General features: G+C 44.9%; 1 protein-coding gene across 1 annotated transcript in view; it reads left to right on the forward strand.

The window, feature by feature from the left end:
• snd1 (staphylococcal nuclease and tudor domain containing 1) overlaps window positions 1-27,507 on the forward strand; it is a 209,764-nt gene that overhangs the window by 163,976 nt on the left and 18,281 nt on the right. Inside the window, exons 18-20 of the mRNA XM_080021993.1 lie at window positions 6,367-6,508; window positions 21,510-21,633; window positions 24,544-24,613. Coding sequence (XP_079878119.1) covers window positions 6,367-6,508; window positions 21,510-21,633; window positions 24,544-24,613 — 336 coding nt within the window. The remainder of the gene's footprint in view (window positions 1-6,366; window positions 6,509-21,509; window positions 21,634-24,543; window positions 24,614-27,507) is intronic.

A 27,507-nucleotide genomic window follows, 5' to 3' on the forward strand; every position in this document is an offset into this window, starting at 1 on the left:
TCTCACTCAACACACCACAGCGATGGCAAGCCACCTGGGGTTAATGCACCATCAGCATCCCCCTTAACCTTGGAGGCAGGCCTGTTGGGGTGGCAGATAGGGTTAACGTTGTCGCCTAACAGGACTCTTCCATCCATCTCCACTCCTGTCAGCAACCTCCCCCCCCCCCCCACTCACACAGTGCACCAGAGCCAGTGGGCGGCTCTGACACCTGACAGGCCCAAGTGTCGGGCCAACGAATGCCGAAGAGAAAATACCTGTTCTTCTCTTGTCCCTGTGAGAAACTTTGGTATCCATGGATACCAAAGTGATACCCCGGTGCACAGTGTGAAGTTCGTCACAGTAATTTTATCTCAAACCAGCTCTGATAAGACCAAAAACCCAGCTCTCAACCCCGGGCACAGAGCTTGTCAGTCAATCAAAGTGCGTCATACCTCCATGTGGCCTCTGAGGATTTTCACCAGACGCCAGCATCTCCGTCAGATCAGTCATTGTCCATGAGACGTATTTTGTTTTTCAAAGGTCTCGTTTGAAAAATGGACATTTGCACTTAGGAAAGATGGAAGATTGGAGGGGCTTCCTTTTTCAACGTTTATGCTCAGGGTTGATGGAAGGTTTTACTAAAATGGTATTTGAAGGTATGAGTAACTTGAGTGTGCTCATGCTCATCCCCAACTCTCCAACGAAGGCAACACACCTGGAATGAAAATGCTGCCCTGTTTTTAAACTGGACAGCTCTTGGTAACTCATTGTTATATGTAAAAAGTACACTAATGCAAAGGATGTCATGTTGAGATGTCTTATGCTAATTATTAGGGAGCTGTACAGTAAAGCCCGGTCTCGCCAAACAACTTCACACACCCGTCCGTCAGTGCTATGTCCATAAAACACCTCCAAATGCTTTGGTTGGCAACAGCAACCACCACAAGTTCAATGATATTATTCAGTGGGCGTCTTTCACCGGTGTGCCGTTGAATTAGTCCCACTAAACCTCCAGAAAGATCCGCCTGCGCGTTAGCTATCTCGCACCGGCACCCCAATGGCACCGGTTCCGTGCGGTCCTCCTCAGTGGCTCTTGATCCATCCCCAGCTACTGTCCCGCGCCATATGCGCCTACCTAGTGGCTCCCCTAACTTGCACTGTCAATGCATGCTCAGTGCCACCGGTTCCGTAGAATAACCCCAACCTTGTTTTCTGAAGATCCATCAACTCACAATTCCCAGGTTGTGTGTTATTGTGGTTTCCTGTCTTTCAAAATTGTGATATATTTTTGTTTTGTTTTTTTGTGATCTTTTTAATAAAATCTGTTGCTGGTTATTGGTCCTAAAAGGGGGGAGTAACTAGGGAGCTTCTGGTGCCATAAAACTAAAGCGGCATTGGAAAAATATTCACTATTCTGTTCTATTCTTTGATTTGCCTGGATTAAAAGGCTTAATTAATTGCCCTCAGGGTAGGGGGAGGCGGGTGTAAATTGATTGCGTCTGTGTAAAAAAGCCAGAATACATTAATAGAGGATTTCAAGGCCGCTCACACTGTTGCAGCCTCTAAGGACCTATTGATTTTCGTCTTTCATTTGCAGTTTTCAAACTGGTGTGTAGGATTTTCATGCTATTAGCAATATTTTCAAAATGTCCTTTTTTTTTTTTAATGTGTTATGGTATTGAATATTTTGTACTTGACTTTAAGTATATTTTTATCGTACTTATTGAGCAGTGGTCTTAGTTTCCTGTGTGCCTCAAGCAGTAGGTAAGGGGTTGGTCAGTCTGGCTCACACATGACAGACGGATGGAGTCACAGTCTGCATTGCCGAGCAGCGCGACCCAAGGTGGAGCAATCCTCCGTCTTGTTGATCATTCCCCTCCTTTAATATCTTCGTCAATACAGACTGCATCATTGAGCTACGGGGAATCCAGGGTCTCCCTCCCCGCTGCCTTTCCCACCCAGTCGCCTCTTAATACGAGACTCAGATTAATACGGACACAGATTTTCAATCAGACCTTTTCCTCTTTGCCACTCAAGTTGCCTTTCGGGGCCTTTTCTTTGCCGTTTTTACAATTTGGCTGCCGATTGTCGTGTTATGAATCATTTTCATATGGATGAAATTCACTTTCACCTCTGTTATACTCTATATCGGAAACTCTACTCATTTGTCATTTAAATATACAAAAAAAAAGTTTCCGATAAGCTAATCTTTTGCGGTGTGTCCCTAAGTTTGGTCCTTTACTGTACAAACCAGCCTTTCTCTGTTCAATGTCAAGACTTTCTGGGCTTCCCAGGACAAGGGCTGAATATAAACTGTGTTGAATTTATCTGGAGAAAGACGGGAGTTAAATGACCCTATCTATTCAATTACGAAACTATTCCCCACAAAAGGACATAATCAGAAATATAATAGGAGCCAAATTAAATCACAAAATGAAGCCTTATGAATAGCACACTCCTACTGATTTCTACACATGCGGCTGGATAATGAATTAACAATGGAAGCATGCTTCATCCCATGTCAAAGACAATGGGGGGTGTTTCTGCTTCAGCTAGTTTCAGACATCTGCAGAGTTGCATAAGTTTGGCTAATTTGTTCAGCAATACATGTGTTTCTATCAGAGTAGAGGAACTTTCTGCCCTGGCAGGCTGGATAAGCTCCCTACAACCTGCCGATCAATTCTGCTTGAATGTTTTCCTCTTTAAAGCTGGGGGCCACATTTGGTGACTCTCAAGGTCGATTTGGCAAGGATTTGAGATGGGGCGGGGTCGTGGCCGTCCAGGTTAGTCGCCTCTCGCGGAGAGGCACGTTCTCGCGAGAGCTGGAATACCACGAAGCTCAGTCTGTTTTCCATCTTCATATGTGTGCTATGTATGGGGCATCAAGTTAGTGGAGACCGCGTGTTGTTACTCCGCAGGTCGTCTGTGTGTCCGTACCCGTCCGCCTTTGTTTATAAAATAAAGTTATAGGTTAGAATTCTATTTCAGTTGAGCAAGCGAAAACTTTTGGAATTGACACGCTGTCAGTTGTAATTATTATTTAAAATGGATGATTGTTATATATGTTCTCTAATATGTTCTCTTCCGCCACAGTTTGTGTTTGTATACAAGCTAGGGGCGTGCATCTCTCCCTAATAAGACGATCCGATACGTATCCAGATACATGGGCTACCATGTGATTCAGAGACGATACATTTTAATACGGAGCGATGCCATGCGATCTGACAGTTAACGTAGACATTGATTTGCCATTATGAATTAGAATAAGACAATTCTATAAAAGTTCAACCTTGCGTTTATGACGATTATGTTCAACGGCATGAAAGTAGCATGACCTGTAACACTGGGCACATTAGGGCACGTATTTTGCACCGTGCACAATGTGCACAAGCACTGAAAAAGCGAGTTTTTGTATAATATGGGATCTGTACAGATGGCTGGACGGCCAAATCGGCTGTTTTTGCTCGGAATGGTTATGTTCTCCCTCCTCTGCAACACTTTTGCAACTATTCTCAGGAGGCTGCTAACTGCAAGAAACCCAGCTGGTTAGTGAAGGAGTAAAGGAGCAGAGTATTGCTTTCGAGGATTTATTATTTATTATTTTTTTCTTGTTTTTTTTTACACCCTAATCACTTTCGAAAGGGAAAATAAATATAAGCGTGAGAAAACTCCTATCTTTTTATTCTGATATTTATCTGTCAAGATTCAGGATTCGTTCCCAGTATCAAGGAGGCAGTTTGCACTTACTGGTCATGAACTAACTCCAGTTTGAACCAGGAGATGAAGACGCTGAAATTTAATGCTGTCCCAAGGCCGGGGGTGGGGGGTTGAAATCTCCTTAGAGCGCCTGTCGCTGTGTGGTGTTTTTCATGGAGCACACCGCCAAAGCAGCCGTTCCACTTGGGTGGGCTGGGGGGGGGGGGGGTGTGTGTGTGTGTGTCATTGAGGGGTGGTGAAGGTCATCTTCACCTTTCCTGCCACTTCGCTCAGCGAGTGCTGAGAGTACCTGTTGTCCTCTCAACCCTCTCAGCCCCCTGCTTAATGACCTGCCGCTCTGCCTCTTTCCTTCGCTGCTTTTCTTTACCGCCCTGTCACCATGCCTCCCCGTCTTACACCACCCACATGACTTTTCTCTCTTTCGCACCATCTCCCTTTACTCGCTCTTCCACGTTTGCTCTTCTCAACTTTTACCTTCAACCCTCCTCAGCCCACTATTTCATTACCGCTGCTCTCTTGCGCTCTCTCTCTCTCTCTCTTCCCCCCCCCCCCCGCTCCCTGTAGCACGAGTGGCTGACTGTAGTAGCGGTACAGGAACAAGAGTCACATACCTGCGCTCATGTGGAACAAACAAGGATGGTTGGCTGCTCACGGAAGGTCGTCTGCCCTGGGCACACTGTGTGTGTGTGTGTGTGTGTGTGTGTGTGTGTGTGTGTGTGTGTGTGTGTGTGTGTGTGTGTGTGTGTGTGTGTGTGTGTGTGTGTGTGTGTGTGTGTGTGTGTGTGTGTGTGTGTGTGTGTGTGTGTGTGTGTGCGCGCGCGCGCGCGCGCGTGCGACAGAGGGGGCGCATTATGTCTAAGAGCACTCGTGTCAGCTCCGCTTCCGCCACAACTTACCCGGTGGTTGTGCTTGTGCCTGTAACCTCTGCGCATGGTGGCCGGCGCGCGCGGCCGCGGCCGCCTTGCCCACTCAGCGCGGAGTCAGAGGTCAGACTGCGTGACTGCTGCGCCCCGGCGTCCACGGCGCCAAACCCACCCACCCCCAACCCGACAAGGCGTAGTGATGGTCGCCGCGGTAATGAATGATGACACGCTAATCTGTGTCAGCCCCGATCGGTCCTGCAGGTTTGATTAGAAGCCCGGCCGTGTCCCTTTAACCGCATTGTGTATTGCGGGTAACGTTATCACCGCGGGGGGGTGTTGGTTTGTGTGTGTGTGTGTCGTTAGCCTGCATTCACACACACACATGCTAGCCTAATGCTGCTGAAGAAATCCTGTTCTGGAGGTTTGCAAAGCATAGCTGCGTTTTCGGTCCTCATTAACCTTAGATGCCCCCAATCCTGTGAATTCTGCCCCGCTTCCTTCCTTCCTTCCTTTTTTTCCCCCCTCCAACACCCCTTCTTTATTTATGCGTTTGCGGGATGAATAATTGAATTTAATTGTGTGGTGTGACCCTGTCTTTAGTTGGCCAGGGCAGCAAGGCACAGTGCACGTGTAACTCGTTCGGTGTCAAATACTTTTTTTTTTTTTTTTTTTTTTTTTCCTCCTTCATTCAACTTGACAATAATAGCAGTTTCCTGCCCACTCAAAAGTTCTCCCGCAGTCAAATCAACCCTGTAAATGTCTAGTCACCGCACACCTCAATGAGGTAATTGCTTTATGTTAGCATGCCAAGGAGCTATATTTAAAAAAGACATGGGTGTAATTAGATTGGTCCCCTCGGTAGTGCTGCTGTGCAGAAGAGGGAGAAGGGGGGAAAAAGGCAACACTAAAACTTGCTAATCTAATTAGCTCCATGATACCATGCAGTTAAATAATTAGCTGCAACCTAATTGGCTGATGCCATTGTACTTTAATGAGACGGTCTCTCTGCGTGTCTCTCTCGCTCTCTCTCCCGTCTATCTCTTCATCAATATCCTAATTTCAAAGCGAGCCCGTCCCAACCAACGCCGGCGGAAATGAAAGGTAACAGACCGCGTGCGGGGCTAAAAGCAGCCAAGCGGGAGCGGCGTGGAATCGCCACCCAAACTCACCATGGCCGTGTGAACTGGCCGTCCTCTCTCTTCCTGTCGTCCTCCATCCCAGCCCCAGTCTTCTGGGAGTTCGTCGGATGTGTTTACATTTTTTGCATGCACTCGCATGGATGTACACTGGTTGTCGTTGACGCTACAGCCAAGCATAAACATAAGCACACACGGAAATGTATGCGCACGTCAGGATAGCGATTTGCATTCCATCTGCATGCGTGCAGCTTGATATGTGGCCAAAGGCAAAGCACTCGCTGCTGATGAGCCTCCCGACCTTGACGCAGCGTAAAGAACGTGCGGCCTGCTTCCACTTACGTGCTCGCAAATGCAAACGAACACGCGGCCCCCGGGTCTTCCTGGGGGGACGGAGATGCCTGCTCGCGGTTTAGCGTGTCGAGGGCGCCGTCTTTGAGACGTTTGCAAAGTGTGGATAATCGCAGCAGCGTGCGTTGCAGCGGTTTGAGAAGCTGACGTGTGTTTGAAGTCCCGGTGCAGAGTCCCGGTGCCTCGCCACTCGAATGATGTCACGGTTTAAAACAAAAACGTTTAGAACGACGAGATGGACGAAGTGTGTTCCGATGCCGGTTTTTCCGTTTTCAACGTCTCGTAACCTTGTGTGTGTGTGTGTGTGTTCACAATAGGTCTGGGCCAACTACGAGGAGAAGCCGGTGGAAGAAGTGGTGAACGTGACTGAAGAGAAGGAGCGCGTGGCCAACTACAGAGCTGTCTACGTCACCGAGATCACAGACAGCCTGCACTTCTACGCCCAGGATGTAGAGACAGGTAGTGTGTGTGTGTGTGTGTGTGTGTCTCTCTCTTGTCTGTCTGTGCATTATAATTGGATGTTAATAACGCTTGGAAAATCCTCTCAAATTACTCTGATGCCGAATATATTGAAGATAATAATTTGAAGGTTGGTACATGCAAGTGTACTGCTTTTACCACAGAGCAGGTAATAGTAGTAAAATAAGTAAATGGAGTAATCCTTGCAGCTTTTCAACTGCTACTGTATCGCGAGCTATCACTCGAAACAGACTCAATCATATAAAATAGTGTTATCTTTGCTCGTTTCAAGGTTTTTGAAAAGGGAAAAAAATGTAGATGTTTCTACCAGCGAGGTTTCTTTATATATAAATATATATATTGTTTGCCGCTGAAATGACTTCATTGCATCACGCTATGAAGCAACCCCACATGGAATAGCAGCTTTTAACGACAGCACAGTGTGAAGGTACCCAGCCATGGTGCTTTCACCTTTCGCTTCTTTCATTTCTTCCTTTCTACCTTCCCTCTGTTCTTCTACCCACGCCAGGCTGGCTTTGTGAATGACAATTATCTCTTCTGAGCAGGCATCCCTCTCTGCGCCATCCCCTCCTTAAAAGGAAAGGAAAATAAAATAATGTTCCGCTTGTTTTTCCCGGCGAATGACGGAAATAAATCACACCGTCCCTTTCCTGTCACTGCCGACATGGGGGCGGGGGGAGGAGGGAAAAGTTTTTGAGTTTGGGAGATGGGAAAGCTAACAATCCCTGGTGTCCTTGCCTGGCTGCCGCCCTCTCGTGTGTGTGTGTGTGTGTGTGTGTGTGTGTGTGTGTGTGTGTGTGTGTGTGTGTGTGTGTGTGTGTGTGTGTGTGTGTGTGTGTGTGTGTGTGTGTGTGTGTGTGTGTGTGTGTGTGTGTGCCTGCCAGCCAGCGTGCGTGTGTGTGCGAGCTATGTACACATATTACTTGGGTTAACAGCCCGTGCTCAAGGCAGTATTCCCTAATGGGCTTACTTCTCTGAGAGAGAGAGAGACATACGTGTGTGTGTGGCCGGTTGCCCCTTACAACTAAAATAAACGTTTTTGTTCTGCTCTCACTAGCCATTGGACGAGGTGTAGTAGTTCAGAGTACTTACATGAGTGTCACAGTGTACTCGGTTGAGAAGAGCACTGCCTGACAGTAACTGTGGTGCTCTGGTTGCCCCATCAACTACTCCCCCAAAAAAATTAGCATGGTTTAGTGTAGTATAATTATGTAGGTAAATAATTAAAATTCTGCAGTCATTTTGACCAACAGCTGACGCATGGTTGCCGACTAAGTAACCATTTCTTAAAGTTTCTGAAAGTCTAAAAGTAAAAGTTTTTTTTTGTTTTTTTGTTTTTTCGTCAAGGACTAAATGGCAGGTTGGGGAACACACACACATGCACAATACAAACACACACACTTCAACAGTATGTTTACCACATTGCTAATAAATCACGTAACTCCACACGATGAAATGAACATGCGGTTGGCCTATCGGTCTGATTGTTCTCATTTAGAGGTGGTCGTCTGAAGGTCAGACGGGGGTTTGAGTTCTCCCTCACGCTCGACGTCGGCAGAGGCTTTGAAATCGACTTTGCCTGCTTCTTAATTGGCCTTAATACCGCAATTAATTAATCTGCCCCCGCATAGGGCCAATGCGAGGCGGGACGTCGGTGCCGGCGCGTCATTTCCATCACATTTTGAGCAGGGAGAGCGTTTGGCCCCACCCCCTCTTTTCTCAAAGCCACCGCTGTGATGCGGGTGGACTGGTTCCCTTCCACTGAACTCCGGGTCTCTCTCTCTCTCTCTCTCTCTCTCTCTCTCTCTCTCTCTCCCCATGCACTCGCACCCTGTCTTGCTCATTTCAGGAGAGCCCCAGGTGTAACAAGCTGTAGATTCAAATCTTGAGACCAATAATGGACTCGTGTTGGTTATGGCTGTTCTTATCTCTGACAAAGCATGGCGACACACGTGTACTATGGATCTATAGAGAATTTGCAGTGGATGGAACATACACTACCAATGAGAATGCTCACATTCCAAAATAATCCAAAGGAACTCTGGATTTAATTTATTTGTGGGTATTTTCTTATGTATGCATATCTTAAGTACTTCAGCATGCACATCTTAGAGCCCAGCACACTAAAACTTATCAGGAATAATGAGAAGAGATATTATCTCATACAATGTGCTGTTTGTTTTTTTTGTTTGTTTTTTGTTAAGCATTTATCGGATAAATTCTTGCAAAACATCTCTCAGCGACCTGAGGAACCAGTGAGGGGCGGAGCCTCTGCTCCCTCTCAGGAGTAACATAAATGATGCATTTAAAGAAATTGTATGCAAACTGCACTTTTTTTTCCCCCAAATGCAATATTGCTGGTCTGTGCATTTTGATGGGAGAGCTGCAAGTTATTTAGTCTTCTCTACCAAAGGCTGAATTTCGGATGATGCAGCAGTGTTAGGGCTTTTTTTTAAAGGTTTTAATTTGCCTAAGGTTTTCCACTCAGACTTATAGGCGCTTGTTTAAAAAAAAATAAAATAAAAAAAAAAGGAGGGGGGAGGGTGGGATTTGTCATAAAAAAAGCTGATTGTTTTATTAATTTGGGAAGTAAAACCTGACAGCCCCCCCCCCCCCCCGGCCTCTCTCTTCCCCCCTCCCTTCCTCGTTTTTTCTTCCTCGGTCTCTCTTCCCCCTCCACGCTCGCTTGCTCTCGTTCCCGCTGATGCTTTCGTAAGGCTACATTAAGTCGCTCCATCCCCTTGAAGAGCACATCAAAGCATTAGGCCCTGTAAAGTCATACCAGCAGAGTGCTTTGCAATATCATTACATGTTACACCCCACACACACACACACACACACACACACACACACACCCCCCAATCCCCTTGCCCGCTCAATTTCCGAAGCACCAGAATGTTGTGTACAAGAGACGAGCTCGGAAGCAGAGGCTGCATTTCATAAATACTCTTACGATTGCATTTGATGACAGCATAATGTTGGCTATAAGCAGCAAATTGGTTTTAATGCATTGGAAATCAATTTGTGCCACAATTGATGTCCTCTCTTAGTTCAGCCTGCGGAGATCCCGTTTTGTGTTGATTCCTCTGAACAAATGTATTATAATACAACTAAATATAATGATAAAACAAACAAAAAATATGTGTTGACACACATAATATGACGTCAGTCCTGATCTTATACAACGTAGTCTGATCTGGAAATTTCTCGCCAAACGGCGTTCCCCAGCCCAGCGCGATGTTGAAGGCCCCCCCCGGCAGCGGATCTGTGAGGGCGTGGGTTTGATCATTGCGTTTGGCCGTTTTCTCTCCTCCCGCCGTTGCTCTTAATAGTCTAATGTTCAGGGCGTCGAGACTAATCTCCGACGTTTGTACGTTTCGCACGCTGCTCTCACTTCCCCAGCTGGAGGGAGCACAGTCAGTGAAGACTTCTTGGCAAGCCTGGTACCGCGGTGAATGTACACCTCTGAAGGCAGAGCAGACCGTGTTTTCCCAGGCCCTTCCTTGGCCACCCCCACGTACACACACTTGCCGTCTCCCTTGGGAAAAGCGCCGTCACTCATGAAGCTTACCAAAAGAGGATGATGGTGGGAGGGAAGCAGGTTTTCACTCAGGGTAACGTGAAGGTTGGGTCCGCCATTTATCAAACGCTGAGACATGCGGGACGATAATGCGAGTCTTTGAAAAGGAGATTTAACGTTGTTTAACTTTGCCCAGTTGGACTGCGTTGGCGCATAATGAGAAGCTGCAGTGGCATGGTAAGGTGTTTTTGTTTTTTGTTTTTTTCCAACAGCAAAGCATTCGGCAAAATATTGTTTTCAGAACAGTTCTAAATCACGGGAACTGACATTTCAATAAGACCGGGATTGAAAACATGTCAAACCTATCCTTTAATGCAGCAAATTAGGCAACCCACCCCCCCGCAATCCCCCCCCCCCCACCTTGAAATGATGACTGAATGGAATGAAATATTCTCAGTTGGACTCATCACTTTCCATTTTCCACAAGGAACTCCAGCACGGCCTGGAGAAAGCTGTGTGAGTTCACTCAATTGGAGCAAAAGAGAAGTAAACAAACCACTGTACATAAGCATTGTAAACACGGCCACTTATCTCAGCACCGCCCTCAAAGGCGAGTTAAAAATACATGTCGTCAAAGCATGGATAGCACAGCCTGCGTTTTAACCGTGATTGCTTGTGAACAAAGACACACACACACACACATGCACTCAGTCCTTCTGTGCTGTGTTATACATTCTAAATGATCCTCAAACCCCGGTTGTAGAAATGCAGAGTTGGTAATATATCTTCCTTCTTGGAGGCATTTTCTAGTGCTCCCTCCACCTCACGTTTTCCGGGGTTTTTTTTTTCTTTTTCTTTTTTCATTGTTGGGTTTTGAGTTTTAATCATTTGCATTCATCCCTTATGGATCTCTACTGTCTTCTCGATGCGTGCACAGGCTGCACTATTCAAATGTCCCCTCACCAACGACCCGACGTATTGTCCGTTTTTCTTTGGGCTCTTAATCCTTCTCGCCCGATCCCGATCTCGTCTCGATATCTCTGGAGGCTATTTTTAATTAGTGTCAGTGGGAGACCTGCATGGGTTTGTGCGACCTTGGACCTGGGAAACCAAAAAAAAAAAACAGAGGCCATTGCAGGTGCACAGGGAGGAAGTGAATGTGCACCGCTCACGGTTCAAGGTGTTCATCAGTTTACCAGACTGACGTGATCCGGAAGCTCCTAAATATAGTGCTGTATGCCTTGAGCATAACTTTATCGATCGATAGGGATCAGTATCTCATGTCTGGGTTATTTGGGCTGTACACATCCAGCTTTCTGGGGGCATCACACGTGCTGTCGGCGCCTGGTGCGGTGGTGTGAGCCAATTACTCCAGGAAGGTATTTGCTCCGTGCCGGCTTGACAGTAGACAGTGTTGGCCCCGAACACTTGACTGGTTTACCGCGATCCCCTTGGCCAGGATCGGCGATTCTGCTCTCGCTTCCAACACCTGAATTTGTCATTTCCTTCCACTGGACCCCATTTTGAGAAATGATCTGACCCAAACGCACTACCACAGACATGCACACACAGTCACACTACCTCAGGCGAAGCCCAATCGGCGGCACGTCCTGTCTTAGTGCTCGTTCCCTGGCATATGGCATTCTCAATTGCGGCAGAGTCCTCCTGATAGCGTGATGGGTTGGATTTTGCTCGTATCGATTTCAATAAGAAGACATGAGTGTTGGCGTTCCGTATTGATCTGAATGAGAGGGTTTTCTAATCGGGTGGCTTGGCGGTGAAGTAGCTGACTGAGGACCAGCCTCCTGGATGTTCATCAGAGCTTGACAAAAAAAAACAGGAATCATTTGTGAATTTATTAATTCAGCCATATGGGATAGCCTGTCACTCCCCAATGTACAATGTGTCTCACTCAAGATTGCAGGGTACAGAGATCTCTCAATACGTGTATATGTCCAGCTGCTCTTGGTCCTTTTTATAGGGTGTTTTCTTGGGTCTGGAAGTTTGCACGCAGCCTCACAACACTGCCGATACTCTGGTTTCTCATACTCCATGCTCTCCCACTGCAGCAGATGCAATATTTAGAGGTCGGAGACTTCCCTGACTGATCCCTCGCCGGCTTCTCAAAGGTCAGCTCACCTGTCTTCCAAGGTGGAGTGCTTCTGATTTTCCTGCAGAAAATGAGCTCACTTGCCCACATTCTGCTTTATTTTGTAATTGGCTCAGGGGCCTGTTACTTCTGAAGCTGAATGACACTTTTCGCGGCAGTGAACCAGCAGCTCACTCACTATTTGGGGCTCCTTTGGTAATAGCCCCAAATTCAGCTCCCTCCCTAAAACTAGCCACCAGGTGGGACTGTGAGTATATTTGGAAGCCATGCAATCAAAACGGGGCATTAGCTGCACTCGATGAGGCTCGACAGGTTGAGAGGAGACGTGAGAGAGGGATCCAAAATGGAGAGAGACGCAGATGGTGTCTCTGTTTGGATTTTTTTTTTTTGATTATTTTTTCCCCCGGAAATGTTTTTTTCCAATTACAGAAGCGGTAATTTGGTGGAAGAGGCATCAAACAAAGGGCATAGCGGAAGACAGACTGCAGGGGGGAAGGGAAGGGTTGGAGTGCATTGCCCTGAACATAATCCATATCACTCGGCTGGCAGTGGGGAGAACCATTTATCAAGCTGGGTGATCATTTGTTTTTTGTGTTTTTGTTTATGGTGCCCCTCCCCCTCTGCATCTCCCCTCAGCAGATGCTGACACACACTGACAAATGTCACCCAGAAAGGGGGAGGTGGTGGGGGGGGGGACAGCTCTCCATAGAGCGATCTCATCTTCCCTGTCACACTGCAATATTCTTTTGTCTTTGGACAGGCCCAAAAGACCAAACTGGTCTGAAGTGGTTGGTTTTAAACAAGCAGCTTGTGCTCCATCTTCTCCGTGACCAGACTGTACAACGCACACCAGTTCCTAGATTAAAGGCTCGGCAAGACATGGAATGCGTTCCACGGAATTATACGTGCACATGTAGAATTTTCAACAGATATGGCAATTGGCCTCCTGGTCCTCTGGCTACTTGTATTTGTTTTTACCCAATTCTATTGCATGCAAATACTTATCCGTTTAACCGCTTTTACCTTGTCCTCATGTTCTGTCATACTCTGTCTATACCTCCCAACGTTGTATGTCACCCCTTTTCCTGGTCGCCGTTGTAGTAGAGTGAAACGTGGTTATTTACCCTCGTCTAATCTAATGGCTTTTGTAAACCGCGTAATACAATGAAGCATAGCCCTGGGACGCATGGAAAACTGGCACATAATCCAGTATTTTCATTGGCCTTTCTTTTTTGTTTTTGTTTTTGCGCTCGTCTGTGCTTGCACACGACACTACCATGCACTATAACACACGACAATCAAATATGATCATAATCAGTTCTTACAATTATCCTTTTATTCTGTCTCTGTCTCTGTCATTCTCTCTCATTTTCTCCTTTTTGAGCCTAATTGCTCTCTAACTCTGCACTGGGCATTCGTAATGTAATTATATATGATTTGCAAACAGCTGCAGCTATAATGGTGCGTAAACAAATTACATTATGAGGAAGGGGATGAAGAGAGGAATGGAAATATGAAGAGACAGATTGGCCAGGATCAGACTCGGCGAGTGGTTTGGCGGCTTTTGGCTCTCGCACGGGTTCTGCCTCTCATGGCAAAATAGGCAGAAGCCTAAACAGTTTATATTTGAGATTTCTAATTTGTGCCTACTAAATTGGCAACGTCCATGTCCCGGTCACCCTGCATCAAGATGCCTGCACAGCATATTAGACACATGACTCCTCATATGGGAGAGTGATAATGTGCTAGGCTTGAGCAATTGTGCAAAATTCCAATTGCTGATCGCTGAGGGGCACCGACACCAATCGGCAATATAAAATTTTATTTTATACGGGTATAGAACGTAATTTATTGTGGCAAATGCAGTCTCCCCGTTCCAGAAGTGCAGGATTTATTATTTACAAGTATTAAAGTAAAGCATCCAGTTGTTACTAAATTGAGTTGGGACGCAGGGTCAGTCCCTTAACTCAGTTGTGTTTAAAAAAATAAAATAATAAAAATAAAATAAAAATAAATACATAAATAAATGTTTCATACATCTAGGAAACAAACGAAAATAAGTATATCTAAAATAAAAACACAGTCACAGGAGCCGGGAACCGGCGCGCGTCCACGGTGTCACCGCTGTCTGGAGGAGAAATAATAAAACTCTGCTCCAATTCTCCTGAGTTAGGATTATGTTTTTCATTTTCCGCACAAGTAAGAAAATAAGGAAATAAAATAGATTGAAATCTTTCTCTATGAGATGATATTATATATTGCTATATTATAATGACAAGATTTCCATATTGAGCAGCAGGCACGTACTGGGGTGGTGGGCAAAGGGGGACGAGCACCTGCCCCTTTGCCCATTGATGCCACATGGCATTTCGTATTTATCAGGCGCTTTTATTTTGTGAATGGGCATCAAGGTAGCAGATTGTCTAGACAACATATGCATATTCATGAGGAACGTGTCCTCGCCGCAACCGTGATGTGCGCACAACGGAGGGCAGATCACGGGCGTCTGGATGCTCACCATCGCGGGCACCAGTGATCTGCACTGCGCTGTGCTGCTCTGTTTGCCCAGGGCGGCAAAATGCCTAGAACCGGAGCTGGGGGTCCATGTGCCTTTTTTATACTATTATTATTATTATTATTATTATTATTTATTTTTATCTTTTAACGTCTCTGCAGAGGCCTGTAGAGTGGGGAAGAGGGATCCGATCACCAGTGGTTACTTGACAGCTCTGAGCGGAGAGGGTGAGAGCCTCTCTCCCTCTCCGCTCCAGTTTCAGAACACAGTAAACTGCGCTTAGACCGTTTCAATGCTCGGATTATTCCTGACGGATTAAAAAATATATAGGAGAGTCGTCGGTTATTAATGTCAATCGCGATCGATGGAGTCGATTGCCGATTGACAATTTCATTGTAAACCGGCCCAAGCCTATAATGCGTGCACCGGACTCTGCATCAACCATGGTGGTTTTTCTTACCGGTCGATGAAGGACTGGCACATTATATAATACACTTGAAAGAAATGCGTAGGTGTTAAGAGCTGTGAGTTGACCACTCAATCAAAGCGCTACTTGAGATGAGGAAGGGGCAGAAGGTGTCGGTATGTGTAGGGGAGCAATGGGAAAGGACAGAATACCTGCCTGAGCAGTTGTGCCCTCTAGATTCAAGATTCAAAAAATCAAGAGGTTATTTTTCACATATATATATATACATACGGTCATACATATATGCAGTGAATGTCATGACACCCGGTGATTACACACAATAAGCTCTAAAAACACCAATACGTGCGTAACCGACACAAGGCGCTCGCAAGTTGCGGTGCCACAATCGCGATCCTGCCTTACATAATTATATAATAGAATTAATTGTCTGTGTTGTATTAAATATACATACATGCAAGTGTGTTCTCGGGTTCCTGCTTTCCCTCACGCTCAAGAGGGTAGACGCTCCTATACAACAACAGTTTAACCCACCCACAACACTGAATCTAATTGTATTGACATCAAAAATGAGTATTAATAGATGATATTGAGCTACTTACTTCAAGTTGTTGATCTGTAATACACTATATCTCTAGTTCTAACCCAAAGAAAGAAAGCCGAAAGACCCAGCTTTATTTTTTCATATGAGCAAGTGGCTGTTGTAGGGACGCAGATTTACTGTGAACGTGTGGCTGAACTTGACCTACAAGTAATTAGAGTAAATCTAAGGGTCACAGCACCTCATAAATCCGCTCAGTGAAATCTGTGATCCATAGCAACCCCCCCCCCGGTCACCATGGAATCCCTGAAACGGCAGAAATAGGTCTCCACATGGACGCTCATGGATGCCTCTAGACCGCAGTAGCACCACCACCTTTTCCCAAGCACACACAAGCACTCCAGCGAAGACAAAATAAAATATCCCGTGTAATCCAAATCCATTGTCTTAAAAAGACAGAAAAAAAAACACAGAAATTGATGCAGAGAAATGTCAATGTTGAGACGGCCATAAGCAGCCCAAAAAAGTGTCATGTACAGCCGTTCCCAGACAAGTTAAAGTGTTGATCCATATGATTATTTTATTTATTTATCCTATATTTTAGATTTCAGCTAGATATAATATATACATTTAGTTGTGGTCAGTGAACTGTCCATATGGATGAATATTCACACCAGGAACATGGAATTCTGGGATGTGTAGTTAAGTCGGCCAAAGATAGAACATCTTATGGATTCCACCTTAAAGTTACCGAAGTGGAGAGTGTGAAACTGCGTCTGCGGGGCTCCAAACGAGTGTCATGCATTGGGAAACGGAAAGAGATATTGAAATACACGCATCAATAACTTTGTCTGTGTATCAGAAGAAAACAGAAAAATGTAAATCGACAGCTTATTTTGGCTTTGGCAACCAAGTGTGTATTTCATGAAGACCGTCCTCAGACTCGTATCAAGTCGTGCTTTCAGAGGATGTCATGTGTGGCAGTGGAAGAGACTTATTTCTGTAACACAGGTCAAAGTCCACATTAACATGTTAACGCTCCGTCTTCCCACTGCATTTCCTCCCTCCCTGTTCAATTTTACATGAATAAAGGTATTTTTAATTTTTTCTGATTACCTCGCTCTATCCATTAAGTGTGTGTGTGTGTGTGTGTGTGTGTGTGTGTGTGTGTGTGTGTGTGTGTGTGTGTGTGTGTGTGTGTGTGTGTGTGTGTGTGTGTGTGTGTGTGTGTGTGTGTGTGTGTGTGTGTGTGAGGCAGAACTGAACCCACACCTCCCTCTTAAACTAATTTGTTATTTATAAGAGCGTCTATGGACCCAAAGCAGAGCCAGAGATCCGAAGAGGGATGATTACGCTGCGCTACTGGCGATACACGCACACATGCACAGGATGACATGCTTATTCCCCAGTCCAAGCAGGCGCGGAGGATGGCACTCTAGAGCTTTTATTTATATATATATAATTAGATTAATAAATCAAGGGAAATGCTGGTGCTGACAGCAGCAGCCTGACGCCTACGTTCTCCTAAGTCTGCACCATGCCACTGGGGTTACACAGGGCTGCAACATAATCTCATTGTGTGTGTGTGTGTGCGTGTGTGTGTGCGTGTGTGTGTGTGTGTGTGCGTGTGTCTGTGTGTTTTGATGAGGCGAGGAGTTCAGGAAGCAATTCATCTGACATCTTTTCCCAAAAATGCTGCTTCTACAAAACACAAAAGATGCACTTTTTTGTGCATGTTTGTGTGCGTGTCAAACTGTGTGTGTGTGTGTGTGTGTGTGTGTGTGTGTGTGTGTGTGTGTGTGGGGCGCTCCACACTTCCTTTTCCGGATTCATCCGTGTCCTCCGTGTAACGGCGGCCAATGAGATGCAGCGACTCTGCTCCGCCCCTTTCTCTTGGCCGACCCGCCAATCACGTTGCGCTCCCCGCCGCCCTGTCTTTGCGCTCTTTAACGAGGCCTACTTTCCCACAGCGCCCACCCACCCTCCCCGCACACAGGCGCACGCACACAGGAACACTCTCTTGATCCATTTGTACCCCTGTGGGTTTGCAGTTATGCATTTGCTTTCTTCCTTGCTTTCTTTCTTTCTTTCTTTCTTTCTTTCTTTCTCTCTCCCTCTCTCTGCTCAAGTTTGACACCATGCTAATGAAGGGATCTCACCCAGCGGTAGCTGGCGGCAGCCTGGCTGCTTCGGCACAGATAAACTGCAAAAACACTGAATTGTTTTTCTTTTTCTTTTTTTTTTTAATTTCCTCCTCCCTTTCATCCATCCACAAGCGAGCACATGCTCTTATGCAGGCTGAAATAATATTAGGGGCACCGAACAACTCTGACTGGGGGGGGGGGGGTGTTACAGTTTACCGTGGCACCTATAGCCTCAAGGCTGTTTGTTTGATTGTAACACACATAGTAAGAAGAGCTTGCTAATCCAACACACACATGCAGGAGCTGACACACACACACACACACACACACACACGCAAGCGTGCTATTAGTCTTGCACCTTTTTTGTTGTTGCGGTTGATGTGGTGAATACGGCCCCCAGGCCACATGCTGCAACAGCAGCTCTGTAAGCACGGGTCACACCTCAATACACTTTACAGTGGCGGACAGCCGAGCACGCACACACACACTCTGTGCTAATTTTAAGCATTGGACCTCATCTGCTGTAGCTAGGTAGAGCAGACGTTAACGATTATCATCCCTGATGTTCTCTCAGATATTTTCAGCTTTTTGAAATGTAATAGGCACATTTGCTGTCCTGGCCTTAAATGTGAGTTTAAAAGTCTTTGTTCAAGTTAAATTACATGTCTTATCAATGAAAATACAAGATGTTTATCAAGTTAAAAAATAGAGTAACAATAATAATAAAGTAACACTGTTCTAAGATAAAAATTATGAATTATTTAAATAAATGTATTTAATGTAGCTCAAATTACTTTTTTAAAAGATGCGCCATGTAGAGCTTTGCTGCAGCCATCTTGCGTCACGAACATCCTCTTGTGTCTCTTGTCTCCAAATCCAGCAACTCCATTTGAACCGCGTTGAGGAATTAAGTGTGAGTCAAGTTGTTTAGCGCTTCGGGTGGGTACTGTACCCTATTTTTTTGTTGGTGAGTTGCATCACTTATGGTCGGTTTTTAGCCATACTACATGAAGCTGACATGTAATCTACTGTACCACATCATGGCTGTGTTTACCCAAGTTATTGACGCCTTTCACTACATATTATGTAGTCAGAAATCATTTATTATAATTAATTTCATTAATTGTGGTGAGATATATAATACCTGCCCATCTTGTGTCATACTCAATATCGACAAATAGCATTTTGTAGGCTTCATAGTGACGATGTTATCGCAAACAATGTAACGGCGCCCAGCCCTAAGGTAAAGTGTAATATACTGTATGAGAACTTGGTTATTCTGTCTGTAGTCAGCGCTTGTAGGAAGGGCAGGCTGTTTGTTTAGGGGGGAGAGATCTGTTCCATTACCCACCATGTCCCCGGCCGACCAATTCCCATTCCCAGGGGGAAATCAATGGAAATGGGCTGTCAACAAATCACCACGTAATTTAACATTGGCCACTTTGCTAAACTAGCTGCTCCAAGCGCCTCAGTGCACTTCAGAGGGCCAGACAAGTACACATCCATGTGCACATCAGGGCTGCAGACTACCTTTTTTTCACCACCTTCCCAGAACTGTCCTGAAAAACTATTTTAACCGTCCCAAAGTGAATGTATACCGTCCCAAAATCAATGTGTTGTTTCTTAACTTTGTTGTTATCATCTAGGGTTGTTAATTGTTAGCGGCATAATAAAAACACCATTCAAATGTTGAGAAAATAAATAATTCTATTTATTTTGCTCCATCCAAAAAATTAAAAATGAGACGAATATAACTTTGATTTCCATTCAACACTTAAATCAAGGAACTTTTGCCCATGGTCTGAAAACAACATTCACCATGTCCAATGTCCTATAAAATCTTTAAATATATAAAATATTCAATACTCAAATGTGAAATTAAAGTGCAATATGAGGCACTCTTGATTCCTTCTTCCTTTAAACATGGTAGTGAATGAAAAAATATGATTAGATCCACCGCCAGTAACTGAATTTAATTCCAACAATTAACCAGTATCATTTTCAATATCTCACGTTTATAACAAACTACATCTCATGAAAATTGGTTCAGAATTAGGTAATGTTACAGTTGATTTTGCGGGGAAGTGCCCATCTCTCAATACAAATTGTATACTAGCGGATCTTGACCGCTCTAATATGGCGGAGGCGTGGCGGCGACATTGGCTGTATCCACAGCTCATTCACAGCATCGTGGGTCGTCTAGCGAGCGGAAGATTGCTGGTTCGATCCCCGGCTCCTCCTGGTAGCGTGCTGATGTGTCCTTAATAAATCTGCCGTTCACATGTGTGCGGAACTGTGGGGGGCGATCCATACGGATCAACTAGGTTCCATTACACCACTATTAGTGACTGGGGGATGGACCGGTACCGCGAGAACATATCAGAATGGTCATATTTTTTGTCGGTCTCGTACTGAGTTGCCAGCCAGAGACGGTTACTATAGTAACAGCATGAGAAGACGCGCTCCATCGTAGTCGGCCCTCGGTTCAGATTGTTATTTTCTAACCAATAGTTATACATACATACACAAATCCCTTTCGTGACGGGCAAGGTCTCTGTTCGTGACATTTTCTGTCGTCCCCGGGACGACTGGACGCCGTTTGCCTCGAGCCCTGGTGCATGCCCGCAGAGCTTTACAAGGAAAAATTTGGAGAAGCATACACCAAATTACACACGCACAGCTCCCCAATTGCAGCTGATGGGCGCAAATCATGCTGTCACTTACTGTATTGAAGTCAGTGAGTCACCGAGTCCTGACTCACTCATTTCTCCAGCTCCGGCTCTATATCGACAGCCGCATTCAACTCAACAGTTCATGATATAATGGCCTTACAGGCCATTAAGGCCCATTGGGGGAGCTGGATCTTTTTTTATTCAAGCCCTATTTCCCCAACAGGTTTTAGTTGGCAGCATCGACGTGGCAGTAACTGTGCTTATACAGTAGCTAGAGAAACCGGACATATTTCCCGAACTCTGCAACGAGCCATCATTTTGTGACAAATTGTCTCAGGGGTAATGGGGAGTGACACGGCTTGAGACCAGATATATTCCAGGTGTAACAGATGTCAATTGCCACTTACCATCGTCCCATCACAAGCCAAACATTCTTAAATAACTGTAATTTCACAAACTATAAATAATGTGTTCCAACAAGATGGCTTGGGTGCCCTGATTTTAAGGCCATTGTGAGAGATTTTTGTTGTGTTCAAATCCAATTTGTGATGGATAATGTGATGAGTGATTTGATCCTGATAGTCATCAATAAAACTTCCCGAACCATACTAGTACTGTAATAAGAAATTGCTTTAACCAGTAAATCCAAATTCACAAGGTGTTGTATTATGCTCTCCTCTCAAATTGTCTCCTCTCTAAGGGCTTCGCTCCTCTCTTGCAATGTCGTTTTGGGTTTATGCTATTCTATTACTTTTCATCTTGTGCAAATAAACCAAACTAATCCAACCCGAGCTTCAGTTGGAATTGTGCACTCAAGAAGTGTTTTGCCTTTGTCTGTTTTGCCTTTTTGTATCAAGTCGTATCCAAAAGCGGACTCCTTCAAGGAGAAATCCATCGCACAGTTCTTGAGCTGCCTTAATGAGTGCAGGTCATACTGCACGTCCAGCACGCCTGCCGAACGTCAAAGGTGACCTGCTATCCAGCGTCTGCTTCCTTCCATCGGTACTCGGACAAACCTTTGCTTTTTCCCGCTCCTTCTCCGTCCGTCCCTCAGGGGGCCAGCTGGAGAGCCTCATGGAGACCATGCGGGCGGAGATCGCCTCCCAGCCACCGGTGGAGGGCTCCTACGCTGCGCGCCGGGGGGACTACTGCATTGCCAAGTTTGCCGACGGAGAGTGGTAAGCTTTAGCCCATAACATTGAATCAATTTACACCACCTTAACCTTAACTCCTAGTCTGAGACCGGCGCCTCATTAGAACAGATATCGGATAGCAAAACAGCACTCGCTTGCTTGAGATTAGATTTGGATCTTCAGTCTGTCTGTTATTGTGACATGGCAGATATCTTACAGCATCTGAGCAGGCGTTCTCTGACGACGCGTTCTCCAGACTGACGTCAGAGTTGCATGACTTCCGATTTGACTGCTCAGCCTGAGGTCGCATTGCGAAACAAAATCAGACCTGTGTCCGATTTAGGCCCAAATTATGAAAGTGGCCCAAATCCAATTTGGAAAAGATCAGATTCCATGTGATTTGTGCTGTTCACAATGTTATGAAGAAAAAAAATACAAGAACAGATCCGAGTCGGATATGAGTTTAAAAAAATCGGATTTGGGCCTCTTTTACCTGCAGTGTGAACGTAGCCAGGATGCCCTCTAGAATGAGCACCCTGAACACACTTTTTCACCCTGTCTCTCCATTGTGGCTTTACAGACAGGGATGGAGACAGATGGAAGTGTGTGTGTGTGTCTGTCTGTGTGTATGTCTCTGTGGGTTTATTTGCGCTCCAAAAAAAAAAAGGTGCCTGAAAGCAAATTAGCTGATTAAAAATCGAAAGTTCCCCTTTTCACAGGTTGCCGTCCTCTCATCGTGTCATGTCTTTGTTTGTAGGGGGCAAAGAATAAAAGCAATTGTTTTTTTTTTGTTGTTTTTTTTCGATGAAAACAGTGTCAGCAAGCGTTTTAAACAGCCCATCTGTTGGGAGCCATTTAGCAATATTTCTTTGCTCTCTCCCTGGCTTTCCCACCAGCTGTCTGTCTCATTACTTTCAGCCTCAAAATAATGACAATACTAAAGGTTTTTTGTCTTCTTTTTCTCCCTGGCCCCTTATTATCCGACATGCTAATTGCGCCTCTGTTCGTACCGTTCCCTGCCCCCCACCCCCCCCCCTCCCCCGTCAGTGTTTCCTTTATTTCCCTCCCTCTCCGTGGTTTTTTTTTTTTTTTTTTTTTTTTCTCTCTCTTTCTGTGGAAAAAGGGGCTGGTTTTATTAACCGGCTAATTAGAAATCCTTCATCTTTCAAGACCTCGAATGCTGAGGAGTGGCACTGAATAGACGGCTAAGAAACTTCGCCACTCATCAGCGTTTCTCCCTTGCTCTTTCTCGCACCGTTTCCATTCAGGCCTTCTTTGCCTTGCCTTCCTACCTCTTCCCTCTCTGTCTCTCTTCTTCCAAGCCTTGTCCTCCTCTCCGCGTTAAAAGCGTTTTAATGCTCCCCCGTTTCCCAGTGCCTGCTCTTCCTGTGGCCCACGTGGGCCTAATTTACTCAGAACATTGCCTTTCTGCTGTCGTCTCCTGGTCCTCTGCCAGTTGGTGTGCCCTCCTCTCGTATGTTTTTCTGGAGGTCCAGCGGGGGCCACAAGGGCGAGGAGGAGACAAAAGTAGACTTCTCGATCGACGAATGTCTGACTGTCTCATGCCCCAAATGTATCCAGATGCCCACCGAATGTGATCTCTCAATTAGATTTTAAGGTTCTCTCCTCAATTCAATATCGATTTCACGAGGCGGCTCACGATATGATTCTGTATCTATAGGAGAGAATTGCTACCAACTGTTCAGTGTAACACCTGACATGGATTTCAAAATTTTCTCAATGAACAAATTCAGCGTAATACCGACATTTAATATTTCAATTAATTTTTGCCAATGGTGGTACTTAAATCAAGCGGAAAATGGTTATTTGATTATTTTACCAGGCCTTAGTCTATAAAACAAGGATTCCCAGGGGTCCGTGGCACTCTGCCAGGGGGTCGGTGAAAAGTGTAAAAAAATAAAAAATAAAATAAAAATTTAACTTTTTCGGTTCCTTGGAAGGAGTACATCTTTAAAACCTTAGAAATATATTTTTATGCAAAACACACATATATAGTTTCCCCCTTTTCGACAAACAAACCGACCTGTCTCTCTAGTACATTTCTCTTGATTTGTGTTTGATAGTCTGTGTCGCTAAAATGTCTCAATTTGATTGATGTTGATGGAATTGAATGGATTGCTTTTATATTCTGTACTTTTAAATGGTGCACTACAAATATTTTTTATACATTACCCTTGAAAGTTTTTCCACACGTAGTAGTTTGAGAAATAGGTCTGATATAAACGTATTTTTTGGGGACATACGTGAGGGGGTTCTCGGTTTATTTTCTCCCATAAAAGAGGTCCTTGGGGGAAAAAAGTTTGAGAACCCTTGCTATCAGGGACCAAACAATGTCTTTTGTTTTGTCATTGTTTTTTTACTTGGGTTAAAGGCATCTAAGATAGAAAGGTGCCACACGGCATCATGGATACTGGAAAAATAGCACATTATCCTTTGCGAGAGACTTGGCCAACTATCGACAGCTTTTAAACGGAAAGATGTCTCAGCCAAACCATGTTGTTTCACGCTTTTATTTTGGTGATTGCACTGATACTAAGTTGGTTGCTGCCAGCTAACAAAGTTTAATTAGCACTGTCCTTTATTGCATGAAGGTTCCTCTGTGATTCCCACTGCAGCATGCCTCCACAAGATTCTGTCTCTAGCTCTCCCTGTCTCTTCTTTTCCGCTCTCTTTCTCTCTCTCGCTCTTTCTCTCCCCGTCTCTCTCTCTCGCTCTCTCCTCCCTGTCTCTCTCCCTCTCCTTGTCTCTGGCTCACTCTCTGCTGATCACAGCAGACATCCTCCTGCACCCTCTCCCCAGGGAAATAAGCCCGGAATCATTTACTCATCCCCGCAACCCCCCTTTGTTTTCATCTCTTTGTATCCCTCTGTTCTGCTCTGTCTGTCTCTTCTTCTTCCCTCTCTCACCCTCCCTCTCCATATCTTTTGACTGCAGGTACAGAGCCAGAGTGGAGAAAGTTGAGTCACCGACAAAGGTTCATGTGTTCTACATCGACTACGGCAATGTGAGTATCTGACGGGCGGCGTCTGAATAAGTGCATTGTCATCACCGAAACTCCTCTTTTTAGTAGTGTGAGGCCCCGTAAAACACACCAAAAAAATCCCACAGCAAACTGAATGTTCCTATTGGTCCAACAGAAGCCCTGTCTGTGAACATCCAGCTCCTGTTTTTTTGTCTGTCAGTCATTTATTTATTTCGGTGTTCAAAATGTCACCACGTATGCTTTCAAGCGTGTTCCTAGGGTACAACTGTGAAACTGTTTCATCATTTATTAGGTTTTAACAATAACCGCTATCCTGCTCTATCGCCCCTGTCACCGGGTCCTGTTGGGTTGTTTATTTATTTATCTTGGTGACGTAAGCAGTGTGTGTGTGTGTGTGTGTGTGTGTGTGTGTGTGTGTGTGTGTGTGTGTGTGTGTGTGTGTGTGTGTGTGTGTGTGTGTGTGTGTGTGTGTGTGTGTGTGTGTGTGTGTGTGTGTGTGTGTGTGCGCGCGCATTTTGTACACATACACGCATGCATGCATAACAAAGTCACCCATCCAGCCAACCCCTGGCCCTTGGGAGATTACCCATGATGCAGTGTGTGGTGGCAGTGGTGCGCCGGCGCTGTGTGCAAGTGACCTCAGTGTGTGTGAGGAAAAGGAGGGATGGGTTGGGGGTTTGGCTGGCAGACACGATGCATCCTGGCATGTTGCTGAAAGTGTGATTCTCCCAAGCCAACCAAGCACGTATGCACATGCGCGCGCTTACGAACACACCCGCACACACCCAATTGAGCTGATCCGCTCTCAAGGGGCTTTCTACCTCACTCTCCCGTTTGCGCGCTTTGTGTCCTACGGTACAGTGTCGTCATATTTTATTTTATTTTCCTGCCTCAGCACATTTAGATCACTATCTCAAAAGACCACGTTTGAATCACTGATCCCCGATCAGAGAAAAGCGACAGACTGCCTGGTCTGGTTGTTTATTTTCAGGGCCAACGCCTATGGAGCCGTTCAAATCTGTTAATGGAATAAATTGTCCAGCCATATCCTGAATAAATGTTTTAGGTGTCTTTCCAAAAGGCCAGCGCAGTACACATTAACCTCAGGTATAGGGGCCATTGCGTTTTCTCTACACCCCTAATGGCTGCTTTCACACCACCAAGGTCTCCCATGGCTCTACTGTACATTAATGGGAATGAGCCTCCGGCATCTATCAAGACGAATAGGGGAAAATGTCTGACTTGAGTCAAAATTGACAGGCACACTTCAACAAAAAAAAAATATATAATTTGTATCACGTCAATTGTTATATCAATATAGGGTGTGCTAGTCGTAATACAGTGTAGTCTTCCAGTGTGCTCAGGTCCTGCAGGTCCTTCAAATGTCTTGAATTCACATTACACATTAGACCTTATAAGTCCTTACATAGTCTTAAATTGGTATTTATGAGATCTTAATTTCAACATAAACATCTTGTCTGATTTATCCATATATTTCTGTTTGTCAAAATGAGTGGAGTTCTGCTGCATCAACATGAGTCAACATTTTTAGGGAGGGAGGGAAAAATAAAAAACTCTAAGCTGACCACTGAACCTAATACTTAACGTCCTACTTACCCGCGACACTTACCAGAACTAGTCGAACCCAATTCAGTTTCTACTTGTCTTCATACAGTAATTACCTATAAAAAGAAATCCAATAATATCTGCTTGTACTTACCTTAAAGAACGAATGGTTGGATTTATTTCAGTACTTAATCGCTTACCCTGCTGTCTGACCTCAAGAAAACTTTTCTCGTAACGGTTCATAACTTTGTTTCTACCTGATAATTACCTCTGCCCTGTACCAAATATACAGTACTTTCCTGGAATACAATTTTGGCTAAGGGAGAAAAGATTAGTTCTCAAATCAGTCTTATATTTTGGCAAAATGTATCAAAGTCTTGATAAGTATTATGTTAACTTGGTACCAGCAAACACCCCGCCACTTACATAAGCCAGCCTTCATTAGAGCAGATAAGTGTAATATGTATTTGTTAATGTGTTAAATATTATTTGAACAAATTAATTCAAAATCCACTTAATTGCCGGTATTGAACTTAAAAGGATATATAAGACAGTCTGCGGCACTGAACCCATAGGTTCTCTGACATATACTCTCGGGATATCACAAAAGAGTTCACGTCAATTGTTCAAATTGAAGCCTTTTGCTTCCAAAATCAGACTGGCTATTTAAAACACAAGACTCCTACCCTATTTATAGTGGAAAGTCTAAATATTCCGAGTTTATCTGGTTTGTCTTAAACCGTGTACCTTCATGGTTTTTTATATTTTGTTTTGTTTTTATCCGAAAGGGGTGGCGGCATTGAAGCCTTCAGCCATATGCGTCTTGTACTTAACGGTGTAGCAGACAGACTGTTCGCTTTATGGGTTTATTCATTTCTTCTGTTTTGCGGTCTGACGCGGGTCCAGCAGGCAACATCTTGACGATATCCGCCATATTTTGTTCATGGCGAACTCTGTTAAAAAAGCGTCCGGGCAGATGGAGCTCGGCGAGCAGGGGCCTTCGTACCGCTGTGGTAGCAGCTGCGACATGATCGCGAAGGTGACATCTACAAAAGCACAGTCCTTAAAGCAAAAAGGGGCACCTGTCACGGCTTTAAAAGCTGCAAATTGCCGTCTTTATAGAGGCATTAGCGTTTCAAAATCGGAGAGAAAAGAGAACTGCACTTTATTAACTTTTTTTTTTTTTTTTAAACGACGCAAGCTGAGTGTGCAGGTGTTTCCGCACCGCATTTTTTGGATTTGGTACCGTATCATAATCGTCTACTACAAATACCGTCCCAACTATGCACTTCACCAGTCATTGTTGGTCTTGAAAGTGTGATGCAGTGAATGGAAATGCAATATTTTCG

Source organism: Zeus faber, assembly GCF_960531495.2.
Source record: "Zeus faber genome assembly, chromosome: 21".
NCBI classification, from domain to species: Eukaryota; Metazoa; Chordata; class Actinopteri; order Zeiformes; family Zeidae; genus Zeus; species Zeus faber.